This window comes from Amblyraja radiata, chromosome 22 (genome assembly GCF_010909765.2).
Source record: "Amblyraja radiata isolate CabotCenter1 chromosome 22, sAmbRad1.1.pri, whole genome shotgun sequence".
Lineage (NCBI taxonomy): Eukaryota > Metazoa > Chordata > Chondrichthyes > Rajiformes > Rajidae > Amblyraja > Amblyraja radiata.
In genome coordinates, this window is record NC_045977.1 from 20,046,815 (window position 1) to 20,061,044 (window position 14,230).

The 14,230-nt window shown below is 47.5% G+C and overlaps 1 protein-coding gene and 1 long non-coding RNA gene across 3 annotated transcripts in view; one reads left to right on the forward strand and one right to left on the reverse strand.

Moving 5' to 3' along the window:
* Positions 1-3,208: 3,208 nt before the first annotated feature.
* Positions 3,209-9,078, reverse strand: LOC116985664. The gene is made up of 2 exons (XR_004415328.1): positions 8,810-9,078; positions 3,209-3,554 (listed from the first exon to the last, which is right to left on the reverse strand). It is a non-coding gene; the product is annotated as an uncharacterized LOC116985664 (long non-coding RNA).
* A 619-nt stretch (positions 9,079-9,697) lies between these two features.
* pdgfa (platelet derived growth factor subunit A) overlaps positions 9,698-14,230 on the forward strand; it is a 63,433-nt gene continuing 58,900 nt past the window's right edge. For both annotated transcript variants that reach the window (XM_033040546.1, XM_033040547.1), the window contains exons 1-2: positions 9,698-10,048; positions 12,069-12,165. In XM_033040546.1, coding sequence (XP_032896437.1) covers positions 9,989-10,048; positions 12,069-12,165 — 157 coding nt within the window. In that variant the 5' untranslated portion in view covers positions 9,698-9,988. The remainder of the gene's footprint in view (positions 10,049-12,068; positions 12,166-14,230) is intronic.

The window sequence follows — 14,230 nt, forward strand, 5'->3', positions numbered from 1 at the left end:
AACCCTCGGGCTCCTCCTCCTCCCTTTTTCCTTCTTTCTTTCCCCACCCCCCATCAGTCTGAAGAAGGGTTTCGGCCCGAAACGTCGCCTATTTCCTTCGCTCCATAGATGCTGCTGCACCCGCTGAGTTCCTCCAGCAATTTTGTGTACCATGCGATCCATTAAAATGCTTTCCACTGCATTTTTGTTCTCTTTTTAATGCATAAACCATGCTTCAAAGCAGTTTGCATGGGCTTTAATGTAATAGTAACCATTTACGGTGGAAATTCCACCCAACAGAGATTGGACTGGAGTCTTCCGTACATCACCTATGCACTGCCATCTTTAAAGGCAAATTTAATTGTAATTACGATAAAGATCAATTCTCCCAACTGGCAAGTTTTTGTAGTCCTCTAAATGCAGGTTAGAACATCAAAGTAGAATGAAACCCAAATTTTTGGTCAGATGTATATAATCTTGGAACATTTAAATTGGATCAGATTTTACAAGACTGTCCAACATTGCAACTAAATATGTCAAAGATAGACACATAGTGCTGGAATAACTCAATGGGTCAGGCAGCATCTCTGGAGAAAAGGTATTGGTGATGTTTTGGTCAGAATTCTTCTTCAAAGTCTTCGATTGCACCCACTCCAAAGCCCCCACATCCCTCCTGTAATAGGATGACCAGAAATGCACACAATACTCCAAATGTGGCCGAACCAATGTTTTACAAAGCTGCCACTTGATTTGCTGTGTCTAGGCGCAATACCCAACTGACAAAGGGTCCCGTCCTAAAATGTCACCTGTCCTTGTTCTCCAGAGACGCTGCCTGACCCGCAGAGTTACTCCAGCATTTTGTGCCTATCTTTGGTATAAACTGGCATCCGCAATTCCTTCTTACAAATATAAGTTAATCCGTTTTGTGCCTTTTATTTTTTGATTTAAAAAAAATCTGCAACCATTATGACAAAAAATATTAGGTAGACAAAAATGCTGGAGAAAGTCAGTGGGTGAGGCAGTATCTATGGAGCGAAGGAAATAGGCCACATTTCGGGCCGAAACCCTTGGTTTCGGCTCGAAATGTGGCCTATTTCCTTCGCTCCATAGATGCTGCCTCACCCGCAGACGGCCGGATTTACGTATAAGCTAGACAAGTTTAAGCTTAGGGCCTCGAGATCCAGGGGGGCCTACTCACCTCTCTGCCTCACCAGAACCGTCGAACCTCACCGCCCCACCGACCATCCGCCCACCGGGACCTCCTACTCTTTGCCCGCTGACCTTGGCCACTCCACCGCCCTCCAGCAGCCCGCAGCCATCGCCTTACCTGCAGCCTGGACTCAGCACCGGGCCTGAAGTTTCCACGCTGCAGGCTCCCACTCCCCCGGGTTTGACTGCGCTGGGTCCTAGTGCTAGTCCCCCCCAACCCTGGTAACCTCAGTGGCTGTTCCACTGGGTCTTCCCCACTCCCCTCAAACCATGTGACCCCAGCTCTTCCCCACACACACTACAGTCCTTATACCCCCCTACCCCCAGACCACCCACCACCCCTCCACTAGACATCGCCTGGTCTCAGTCCACTCACCTGCCTTCCTCCGGCCCCAACCCCCATCCCTGCCGTGTGTTCACCACCATTCCTGACCTCCCCCTCTCATATACCGAACGGTCTGTCCTCAGCACTCACCTTTGTCCCCCTCCGTCCCCACCTCAATATGTTCCGTGCCCGCCACGATTTGGAGCTCTTTTCCATTGCCTCCGCCACACAGCGTTCTTCCATGGGAAGGAGTCCTTGCCCCCATTGATGACCCCTTTTCCCGTCTCCAATGGACCCCCTCCTCTTGGAACCCCCCTCATGGCCATTGGTACAATGAAATTTGGGGGTCACCATCCGACGTCGGAACGGGAGAACATTCTCAGCGGCTTGGACTTCCGAATCGGCCACTTCCTACCGGAGATCGCGGCTCCCAAAGTCCACAGGCTGAGCTGGGTGGAGATTCACACTGGCAGCCCTCGGCAAAGGGTTCCCAGGGCTCCGCGATGTTAAAATCAGCGCGGCCCGAGGCTGGGAGCTCCGCAAACCACAGCTCCATGATGTTGAAGCAGCAGACCCAACACTCCAGAGCTTCAAACGGCGATCCAGGTAAGGCATCGCCCGCTCCGCGGTGAATCCAATATGGATTTTAAAACCAACTGTTTAATGACAACATACAGTAGGATCTAAAAGTGTCACACTGTCACTGTCGGGTAGTCATGGTCCTCTAGTCATGGGGGTGGGGGATTGGGAGGGGGGAGGCTCACAAGTGAAATAGCCTCTCTTCATCTAAATCCGGCCCTGCCCGCAGAGTTTCTCCAGCACTTTTGTCTACCTTCGATTTTCCAGCATCTGCAGTTCCTTCTTAAACTCTTTGATAAAAAATATTCATAGGGTTACCATCTATCTGAGTGTCGCCGCTGTGCTTTTAAAAATGCATCTCTCCCATGCATTATCCATTCATCAGATGGACTGTTTGTGGAATGAATCACAAATTAAAACAATATATTTGTTCAACTGATGCCTGGGATTCTTATCCAGGCATCCTGGGATCTCTGGTGCCAGCATCCCTGGGAATTATGCTTCTGCGCCAGGACCGTCCCGACTTGGATTTTCTCCAGGAAGCCCTGGCTTCTGGTGAACCCGTGGAGTGACTTGGGCCACTTGAGGAATGACTAGCCTGTGAAACAGCCAAGTGTTCCTTTGCTGCTATTTGTGGGTCCTTCCTGGAAGCCAGTGGCGCAGTGGTACAGTTGCTGCCTTACCGAGCCAGAGACCTGGCTTCGATCCTGACTATGGGTGCTGTCTGTATGGAGTTTAATTTGGTTTAGAGATACAGCGTGGAAAACAGGCGCCACACGTTCTCCCTGTGACTGTGTGTGCTTCCTTCCAAATCCCAAAAGACTGTAAGTCACCCCCGCAGTGTGTGGGACACTGGCGATAGCTAGAGGGAATGTGTGAGGTAGAAAAATATGTGGCTCCGTAAAATGTAGACACCGCGAACTGCAGATACTGGTTTATACTGAAGATGGACACAAAGTGCTGGAGTGACTCAGCAGGTCAGTCAGCATCCCTGGTGGACATGAATTGACGCTATTTTGGGTTGGGATCCTTCTTCAGATTAGCTCATGTAGGATTAATGTAGGAATAGGAAGAGCATGTAGGAAATATGTGGCCCATATAGGATTAATGTAACTCAATGGTTCATTGGTGCTTTATTTGTGACATATGCAACTTCACAGTGAAATATTTTTTGCATATATTGACACATAATGGGTGCCACCATTATTGGTGCCATTATCCAGTCCAAAGACTGGTCGGCCCGCTCGCTCGCTCGATGTACTGGAACAGTTACCACGAACTGACATCTCTCTCCTCTCCTGGCCATCTTTGTGTCCCAGGGATGTCTTCTGCGTCAGCACAGGCGTGATGGGTTGAAGAGGCCTGTTTCCATGCCACATAACTCTACGATAACTGGTTCTTGCGTGAGAAGGTATAATCTGCGTGCGTGCTTCCAGAGATAGAAGGATCTAGAAGTTCCGGCCTTGGAGACAATGTTACTTGAAAGATCAATGTTGCAGAAACTATTATCGCCTGATACATATTTTGTCACCAGGGCCTTGCGCTAAATGTCAACACTTGTTGTTACTATATATAGCCACAGATACAAATGACTACTGGCTAACTTTTCTACTGCTGTAATATGGTGGCACATGTGACATGGTTTCTATGTAAGACTGCTTGAAAGTAACCTCAAGGGAAAAGTGAATGTAGATTCTGACCTGTGTCCCATAATAGGAAATTGATGGATGCTGAGTTTAATTGACCTTGTTCTGAGCTTGCTATCATTTTTAACAGAAAGTGGATCACATCTATATAATTAAAAGTCTCATCGTGACCACTTCCCGTCTGCGATGTATATATCGCTATGAATTTTGGCCATCTTACTCACAGTCCTCCTCCACTGAGGCAGCCTCGAGGATTTTTCTGATCGATGTAAAATAAAAAAAGTTATGAGTGTTTAAAAAAGCTTGAGATCAGCTGATTGGTACTCTCGCCTGTCAATCACCACAATGAAGGTAACGCCCCTTTTGGGGAGGGGGCAGGACTATAAAACCCTGGATGCCTGGACGTGAATCAGTCACTCTGGAAGATCGCGAGGGAGAGTCCACAACTGTGATTCTAAGCTGTGAATCAACTGAACTGTGAGTCTGCAATGTTCTTGTAATAAATGATTTGTTAGCCCTTAATGACAATGCAATGAGTTGTTGGCAATTTGGTGGCCTGCAGTCTGCTTGAAATGCTATGAAATTGAATTTGGTGGCCTGCACTTTGCTTGAAATGCTATGAATCTGAATTTGGTGGCCTGCACTCTGCTTGAAATGATGTGAAATTGAATTTGGTGGCCTGCACTCTGCTTGAAATGCTATGAATTTGAATTTGGTGGCCTGCACTCTGCTTGAAATGGAATTTCAAGGAATAGCCGTGACTGAGCTGCCAGCCCATCAGCCCTGATTGACTGAGCTGCCGGCCCACCAGCCCTGATTGACTGAGCTGCCGGCCCACCAGGCCTGAGTGACTGAGCTGCCGGCCCACCAGGCCTGAGTGACTGAGCTGCCGGCCTACCAGGCCTGAGTGACTGAGCTGCCGGCCCACCAGGCCTGAGTGACTGAGCTGCCAGCCCAAGAATCCATTCGGCCCATAATGTCCATACTAGCCCTCTGGAAACTAGTCCCTTCGGCCCACAACATCCATACTAGTGCCCCATAACGCCCCCCCCTCCCAACTGGCCACCAATATTGCAATTAGTGGTGAGGTGGAATATGGCATTGGGGGACCAGCCCTCCCATGTGAACATGGGACCCAACGGTTCCCACTTAGTCTAGTTATAACATTAAAACAAGTCCTGCATCATTGTGTCTAAAGGGTCTCGACCCGAAATGTCACCTATTCCTTTTCTTCAGAGATGCTGCCTGACCCGCTGAGTTGCTCCAGCATTTTGTGCCTATCTTTGGTGTAAACCTGCATCTGCAATCTTTTCCTACACATTTTGCCTACATCATGCTTAACAGAATCCAAAATGTGGCGCAGTTGATGCTATCTGTGTGGAGTTTGCACGTTCTCCCTGTGACTGTGTGAATTTCCTCCCAAATATTATAAATTATCCCCAGTGTGTTGGAGAGTAATAGATGTTGGAGGAAAAGTGTGAGATAGAACAATATGTGGCCCAGTAAAATGTAGACACCAGGAACTGCAGTTACTGGTTTACAAAAGAAGACACAAAGTGCTGGAGTAACTCAGCTGATCAGGTAGCATCTCTGAGGACATGGACAGGCAAAGTTTCGTGTCGAAACCCTTATTTAAATTGGCTCATGTAGGATTAAATGAGGAATGCAGGAATAGGAAGAACATGTAGGAACCTGAGGCCATAGGATTATTGTAAATGGATGCTTGAGGGTGATCATGGATGTGCTTGGTGAAGGGCCTTGCAGCGCCTTACAGTGCCGTAGACCCGGGTTCAATCCTTACTACAGGTGCTGTCTGTACGGAGTTTGCATGTTCTCGCTGTGGCCGCATGGGTTACTCCGGGTGCTCCGGTTTCCTCCCACATACATATAATGATTACGCACTCTAGACTTGGAACACATTCCTCAGATTTTAAGTTGATCCCCAATATTGCCTCAGGACTAGTTCTAAGAAGTCTTCTTCTTCCAAAGATATGCAGGTTTGTAGGTTAATTGTCTTCCCGAGTGTGTAGGATAGAACTAGTGTAAACTGGTTCTGGTCGGCACTGACTCGGTGGGCCGAAGGGCCTTCCACACTGTATCTCTAAAACTAACATAATACTGAGTCCTGACCTGAAACGTCACCTATCCATTTTCTCCAGATGCTACCTGACCCGCTGGGTTACTCCAGCATTTTGTATCTATCTTTAATATTGGCCGTAACATAGTCAAAAGTGTTTAATTGTCATATGTCCGGAAACGGAACAATGAAATTCTTACAGCAGCAGTTGACTCGAGTGCAAGGGTCTGTTTGATGCTGTATCTCTAAAACTAAAAACTAAAAAAAACTAATTCCATTGACGAGAGTCATTCTCAAAGGTAGTGGAAACAGATTTATGTGCATTTTTTATTTTCAACACCTACAATAGAAATAATGTTAGTGTTGCCAGTTATGCTGTTGGGTGCAATACTACCCTAGAAAAATTACAATGTAACTTTCTATCTGCTGAAATTCCTAGAGTCAGATCCACAACATCTTTTGGGCTAATTACTCAATTGGCATGAATGTCAGTGGCAAAGACTGAGCCAGGAGCAACTTAGTTTTGAGATGCACATATTGAGGATAGAAGTTGGGAGGTCATGTTGCAGTTGGTGAGGCCACAGTTAGAGGATTGTGTTCAGTTTTGGTCACCCTGTTAATGGAAAGATGCTGTCAAGTTGGAAAGGGTGCAGAGAAGATTTACGGGGATGTTGCCAGGACTCGAGGGCCTGAGCTACAGGGAGAGGTTGAGCAGGCTCGGACTTTATTCCTTAGAGCGCAGGAGGATGAGGGGTGATCTTATGGAGGTGTACAAAATCATGAGAGGAATAGATCGGGTAAATGCACAGTCTCTTGCCTAAGAGTAGGGGAACCGAGAACCTGAGGACATAGGTTTAAAATGAGGGGGGAAAGATTTAGTAGGAACCTGAGGGGTAACTTTTTTACACAAAGGGTGGTTTGTATATCGAAACATGCTGCCGGAGGAAGTAGTTGAGGCAGGTACTATCTCAAAGTTTAAGAAACATTTAGACAGGTACATGGATGGGATAGGTTTAGAGGGATATGGGCCAAGCGCAGGCAGGTGGGACTATAGATGGGACATGTTGGTCAGTATGGGCAAGTTAGGCCAAACAGCCTGTTTCCACGCTGTTTGACTCTACGCACATGGGAGCTACAGAAAGCACCGAGGCAATATAAGATAGCAGGAGGCAAAGTTACTGAGGGATGTACTGAAGCTTGGTGCGGCCAAAGCCAAGGCTCTGTGGGAGAGGACCACAGTGTAGGGTCCTTCCGTTGCTGGGCATTGAGGGGCAGACTCACCGTGGCTCAGTAGTCGAGCTGATGCCTCACAACGTCAGAAACCCAGGTTCGATCCTGACAGTTGCTATTTGTACGGAGTTTGCACGTTCTCCATGTCATCGCATGGGTTTTCTCCGGGTGCTTCAGTTTCGTCCCACATCCCAAAAATGTAGGTTTGTAGGTTAATTGGCCTCTGTAAATACCCCCCTGGTGCGAAGGATAGGAAAGATAACATAGAACTAGAGTATGGGTGATCGCTGGGTGGCAGAAGGAGGGGAGGGCAACATAAGTGGCAATGAGACTGTGTAAAGACAGTTGCCAACACTTCTGAGTATGACACTATCTAAAGTACAGACACTTAGAATGTATTTAGTTTGTGCAGTTTTTTGCTTATATATATATATATTTGTGAATAAAGTTTATTTTTGAAATATAATAAAACTTTTTTTGCTGTGTTTGCAAATACTATTTGAAGTTGCAATCTATTTTTTTTTCAGAACTAGTTTGTTGTGGTTTCCAGCTAAATGTGCATTTAAAACAATTAGACAATAAAGACAGCATTACATAAAAGCTCAAGTAGCCTTATGTCCCATGTGCAGAGAGAGGAGCGGTTCCTGGTTTAAACTTTGCCACAGACTCATGCCAAAGGAGTAGGGGATGACTTTTGTAGCAGATTGAATATACTTTGCATTATGCTTCCTCCGCTAGGCTCAAAGCGCCGGTTCTTGGCGCCACACCACGGAATTTGTAATATCGATTATTTGTGTGCACCTTGCAGAGCGAGGTGTGCTCGTCTCGTTTCATCGGGGAACTGATCCCCATGTTGCAAAATGAATGAGCTGCAAACACGGAAGGACATCCACGGTCGGGCGCGTCTGGGCGCATCACCGACCCCCCCCGGTGCAAGCTTCGCCTCCCGGGGCTCGCTCGAGCCCGGATCCCCGGGCCGGCACGTGGCGGCCGCGGCCACACATCACGGAGCCACGTGGGAGGAGGTGGTCCTGGACCGGGCAGGGCGTTGGGTGGTCATCACATCACCCACAACAAAGAGGCTCCATCTCCTCCCACACACCAGCCTTAACCCAATCTCCTCATCTCTCCCCGTCTCCTCAACCTCTCCCCATCACCTTCCTCATCTCCTCAACCTCCTCCCATCACCTTCCTCATCTCCTCAACCTCCCCATCACCTTCCTCATCTCCTCAACCTCCTCATCACCTCACCTTCCTCATCTCCTCAACCTCCTCCCATCACCTTCCTCATCTCCTCAACCTCCCCATCCAGCCTTCCCTCAGCTCCTCAACCCCCCATCACCTTCCTCATCTCCTCCCGTCCTCATCTCCCAGCTCCCATCACCTTCCTCATCTCCTCACCTTCCTCATCTCCTCAACCTCCCCATCATCTTCCTCATCTCCTCACCTTCCTCATCTCCTCAACCTCTCCCCATCACCTTCCTCATCTCCTCAACCTCTCCCCATCACCTTCCTCATCTTCACTCTTTCCCCAACTCCTCAACCTCTCCTCCCCGTCTCCATCTTCCTTATCTCCTCACCCCTTCCATCTTCCTTATCTCCTCACTCCTTTCGCATCTCACCCCTTCCCTCAGCTTGCCCTCATCATCTTCCCACCTTCTCCCCGTCTTCTCATCCTCCTCACCCACTCTACCCGTCTCCGCCATCACTTAATTCCCCACCCTCTCTATTCACCCTTATCCTCTCCCGTCTCCATCTACTCACCCACTCTCCCCACCACCTTCTCCCATCTCCCCATCTTCCTCCCTCCCTCCATGCACCCTCCCGTCCTCCACTACGCGAACCTTTTCACTCCTCCCCTGTCCTTATCTCCAGCTGTGTGGACGAGGGACTCTGCCGGGTTAACTACAACACATTAAAAACATGACTAAAAAAACCCACAATCGCCCCCCTTCGTTCCCCAGGGAGGGCCAAGGAGCGAGAGCAAGACACAACATACAGCCCGCCAACAGGTTCCCTGAACGGATATCCTCAGCTCTATCACTCTGCCTCCCTCCTCGCTCGACGTGATGTGAAGCCCAATTTTTTTTCTTTAAACAGCCGCTTCAGTTCGCAGCTTCGCGAGTTTGCAATCGGGAGCTTAAACAAAAAAAAACCTAGACCACTCAATCAGTCTCTGTTCCTTTGTGACCCACGGCGTCTCAAAACCACTCTGTGATCAAGTCCGAAGAAGTTATTCCTCTAGCAGGGTTCCAACCACAGCCGACACCTCCAGGGAGAAGTAGGCGTTTAAAAATAAAACAAGCGCTGGAGGTGTAAAAACACACATGCAAACAAACAAAAGGAAAATAAAGTTTAGGACTCTTTCAACTAATGAACCCGTTCTTTCTTTAGATAAAGAGAACAAGTTGAGGTTTGTAAATCCAGCCCTCTTTTTTCCCCTTCCCATCTTTTCCCATAGACAGGTGATAGGCGGTGCACTGTTGGTTCGTGGTTTTTTTCCCCCTGTTTGGTCTAATCGAAACAAATATGTAGATTTACCGGCTGGTGAACTCCTGGTGCCAGAGCGAGAGAGAGAGAGAGAGAGAGAGAGAGGGAGGGAGGGAGGGAGGGAGGAAGAGAGAGAGAGAGAGAGGGAGGCAAACAGAGAGGGAGTGAGGAAGAGAGTGAGAGGGAGCAGTGAGAGAGTGAGAGCGAGGCAGTGAGCGAGAGAGAGAGGCAGACAGAGAGAGAGAGAGGGAGGAAGGAAGAGAGAGAGAGAGGGAGGCAGGGATAGAGAGAGAGACTTCGATGAGGAAACTTACAAGCCCAATGTGAAACAAGGACTGCTCTCTACACGTTACTTTTCGCGAGGGATGGTACTGAATTTGACTGTTGGTGGGGCATTACGAAGGCTCCCGAAGGATCGCTGTCTTTACTTGGAACAGACTAAACTCCAGCGAAATGAGCGGCACATTTTACTTACTGCTTGCACTCTGTTACCTGGTTGGTGGGCATGCTGAGGTAAGCAGTGTTTCTTCCCCCCGCGGACAGGCATTAAGGCAATCTCTCGCAATGTGCCTTTCTCTCCCACCCCCTGAAAGTTTTAAAGGGAGGATTTCACTTTGCATTTCATCGAGAAACACCAAGCCTGTTTGTGTGTGTGTGTATACATTGAATCCCTGTTGGTTCCTTACTAAATTTGCTGCCAATGTTCATTTTATCCCCCCACACTCCTTTCTCTCTCTCTCTCTCTTAGCCGGGAATCGGAGTGCGTTTCATCGCCCGGGGACAGGGATATTTTTGCGTTAGGCGGTACACTGTCGGTGCTTGACACCACATTTTTCGCGGCAGGTTTCTACTTGCGAAGCACCACGATGTTCACTTAACAGTTAAAACAACAACAAAAAACCCACACACAGGCAAATGGACAGTGGAGGGGGAGAATATAGACGACCTTTCGCGTAAAAAAAAACCTCAACCACGTTGTAAGATGTAGAAGGGAAAGGTGGTGGGAGAGAGGAGTTGGGGACACTGCACATTATCACCGTCTCCAAATCTTTGTGGGTGGAGGGTGGTGGGAGTTGTGTTATGTAGAGGTTGTGGGGGTCCTTGTAGTTTTGTCAGGATTAGGTGCGGGGTGAGGTGTTCGTCTCACCCCCTCCCTTTCAATTTCTCTGTTGCGGACTGTGCCCGGCATTTTTTTTGGGGGGGGGGGGCTTGCGTGGGTCTGTGTGTGTATGTGTGTCTCGGAATGTGTTGGAGAGGGTATTGTGAGTGGGGCAGTGTTGCGTTCAAGTGAGTCTGTGTGTGTGTGTGTGTGTGCGTCTGTGTATGTGACTCAGTGTATGTGTGTCAGTGTGTGTCCGTCTCAGTGTATGTCTGTCTCAGTGTGTGTTGGAATAGATGGGATCTGTGTGTGTGTGTTGACAGTGGATAGTTCGGTATTGAATTTGTGTGTGTGTGTGTGTTAGAAGGGTGAGTTCAATATCTGTAAGTGTGTCTGTGCTTGTATTAAAGGTTGGGGTGGGTTCTGTGTGGATCTGTATTCAAATGAGCTTAAGTGTGTCTGTGTGTTAGAAGTATAAGTGCTATGTGTATACGTGTGCGTGTCAAGTGTGAGCCCTATGTGTGTAAGTGTATGTGTGCATGTGTTAAATGTAATGGTAGTTCTGTCTGGATCTGTATTCAAGTGAGCCTGAGTGTGTGTGTGTGTGATATAGAAAGTGTGTGCGAGTCTGTGTTGCGGTGTGTGTTGGAAGGACTAGGCTGAGTATAATGGCAAGGGTAGTTCAGTGCGGGACTTTATTCCTGTGTGTGTGAGGGTCTGTGTCTCAGTGTGTGTGTTGGAGCGGCTGGACTGGAGTTGGAGGGGCGAGACGGGTCGTTCAGTGTGGACTTTTATTACTGTTTGTGTCTCAGTGTGTGTGTGTTGAGGGACTGGTCTGAGTATAAAGGCTGGGGTAGTTCAGTGTGGTGTTTTATTCCTGTGTGTGTGTGTGTGTGTGTGTTGGGAGAATGGGTAGAAATTGCTTCTCCCCGGCACAATCTCTCCTTTCAGTTTGAGCGAGTCTTCCAATATCAGTATAACAAGTTGCACAAAAGTCAGAAGGAAACAAAAGCGCCGAGCGCTCACAATTAGCACAGTGACTGTCCACTGCACCCGAGCCGGCACTCGGAGTCTTTATTCCACCACTGTTTGTGAACGAGAGGGAATCGAGTGCTGGCCGCTGCACTACTGAACTGCAGTGGGGTAGCTTTTTCTTGCATGTCGGTAACAGCAGAGGTGTCGGGCGTACAAAGTTTAGGCTGGACATAAAGACTAAAAAAGAACCTCAAACTCACGACACTTCACATACCCCATTGCAACCTCACCACGAGTTCTGGATTGCCCGATCTGCTCTGGACTAATAAACCTGGCGTTTGATTACATGTGCGTCAAAAAAAATAATCCCTCACAAGCACAGTAGAAGCTTTCAAAATAGTTCACCGTCGATTACTTTCAAGTTACTGCTGCACGCTAATTTGTCCATTTTATTTGAAGGAAACCGAATTTCCCCCAGAATTGTTGGAGAAATTGGCGCACAGCGATATCACAAGTATCCGTGATCTTCAGCGCCTCCTAGAGATTGAATCCGTAGGTAAATTATATTTAAATGCTTATTATATATAGATTGTATAGAAACTTTCTAGTTTCTCCTATCCCTTGGCTGGGACCGAGTTATAGCTACATAACAGCACAAGGCACATTTCGCAATGGCCATCTATCTATCTTCCTCTTTGTGTAATGAAAAACGGGTCTGTACCAAAAGGTCAGAATCCAGTCATAAAACAAAACAAGGCACACAGACACAGACTGATAGTGGCTCTGGGAAGAAATGCCCGATAACCTTGCCTTCCACTCACACTCGTGGATGGGTTATTTGGAGAAGAATTCTCGCTTTTACCCCACAGGAACGTTTGTTTAGTTTATTGTTGGGTGTACCGAGGTACAGTGAAAAGCTTTTATTGGCGTGACACTAAATTAAACACAAACTCAAACTAAACTCAAATTCAAACATGATTACCATTGGATAACAGCTGGGAAGAAACTGTCCCTGAATCTGGGGGGGGGGGGGGGGGGCGGTGCGTTTTAACACTTCTCTTCCTTTTGCCTGATGGGAGAAGGGGAGAAGAGGGAGTGGTCCTTGATTATACTGATGCATTTACTGAGGCAGTGTAGATGGTGTCAATGGACGGGAGGTTGGTTTGTGTGATGGATGGGAGAAAATGTAAGGTCTTTGGAAGATATAAGTTCTTGGGCCAAGGCCACTGTCAAAGACACTTTCCCATCTCATAGTGAGTCAGAACTTGGATGATGATCTGGCATGTTCACAGTGCGAGCGTTGATTAGAGTCTGCATTTATATAGATGGGTGCCGTCTGTTAGACCACCCCTTTCCAAGGCCCTTAGAATAACCAAAATCTGCATGAGGTAAAAAAAATAACCAGAGAAAAACAAGTGTTGGTTGATTCAAAATATGTTTTGGAGTCATAGAGCTGTAGAGCATGGAAGCAGGCCCTTTGGCCCATCTTGTCCATGCCAACCAAGTTGCCTAATGGAGCTAGCACTTGCACCTGGCCTGTATCCCTCCATTCCCAAACCTCGCCATCCCTAAGTGTCTTTTACGTTATCGTTCCCGCCTCTACCACCACTACTACCACTACTACCACCAGGGGTGGCACGGTGGTGCAACAGTTGAATTGCTGCCTTACAATGCCTGAGACCCACATTTGATCCTGACTATGGGCGCTGTCTGTACGGAGTTTGTACGTTCTCCCCGTGACCGCGGGGGTTTCTCTGGGGGCTCCGGTTTCCTCCCACACTCCAAAGATGAACAGGATTGTACGTTATTTTGGTAAGAATTGTAACTTGTCCCTAGTGTGTAGGATAGTGTTAATGTAAAGGGTGATCATTGGTCGGATGGGCTGAGGGGCCTGTATCTCTAAAACTAAACCACCAGCTCCATATACGCACGATTCTGAAGACAGGTTCTGACCTGAAACTTCACCTAATCCACAAATAATTTATGTCATTATAATGGTTGCAGATTTTAAAAAATATATCAAAATATGGCACAAACGGATTGACTTATATTTGTAAGGAAATGCAGATACTAGTTTATACCAAAGATAGACACAAAATGCTGAAGTAACTCAGTGGGTTAAGCAGCATCTCTGGCGAACATGGATAGGTGAGGTTTTGACCTATTCATGTTCTCCAGAGAGAGTGCCTGATCTGCTGAGTTACTCCAGCACTTTGTATCTGTCTTCCATATACGCACTATGCGGTGTGTGAAAAAGTTGCCTCTCAGGTCCCTTTTAAATCATCGTCTCTCACCTTAGGCCCTTTCCTTCCCTGCCTCCCTACCCTGGGAGCAAAACAATATATGTGTCTTACATGTTAAGCACAGAGCTTCCATCTCCAGCAGCGATTCAGTGGAGTACTGTAATAATAAATGTTATCAGGCAGATGACTTAAAAAGTAGTTTCTAGTTAAAACGGTTTATATAGATGCTAATAAAGAGGAAAATCTAATGAAATACAAAATGGTGAAATAACCTCAGTACTATGTTCTCCAGAGATGCTGCCTGACCTGCAGAGTTACTCCAGCACTTTATATTCTCTTCAGTACCGCACAGCTTTTTAATGATTTAGTGAAATACAT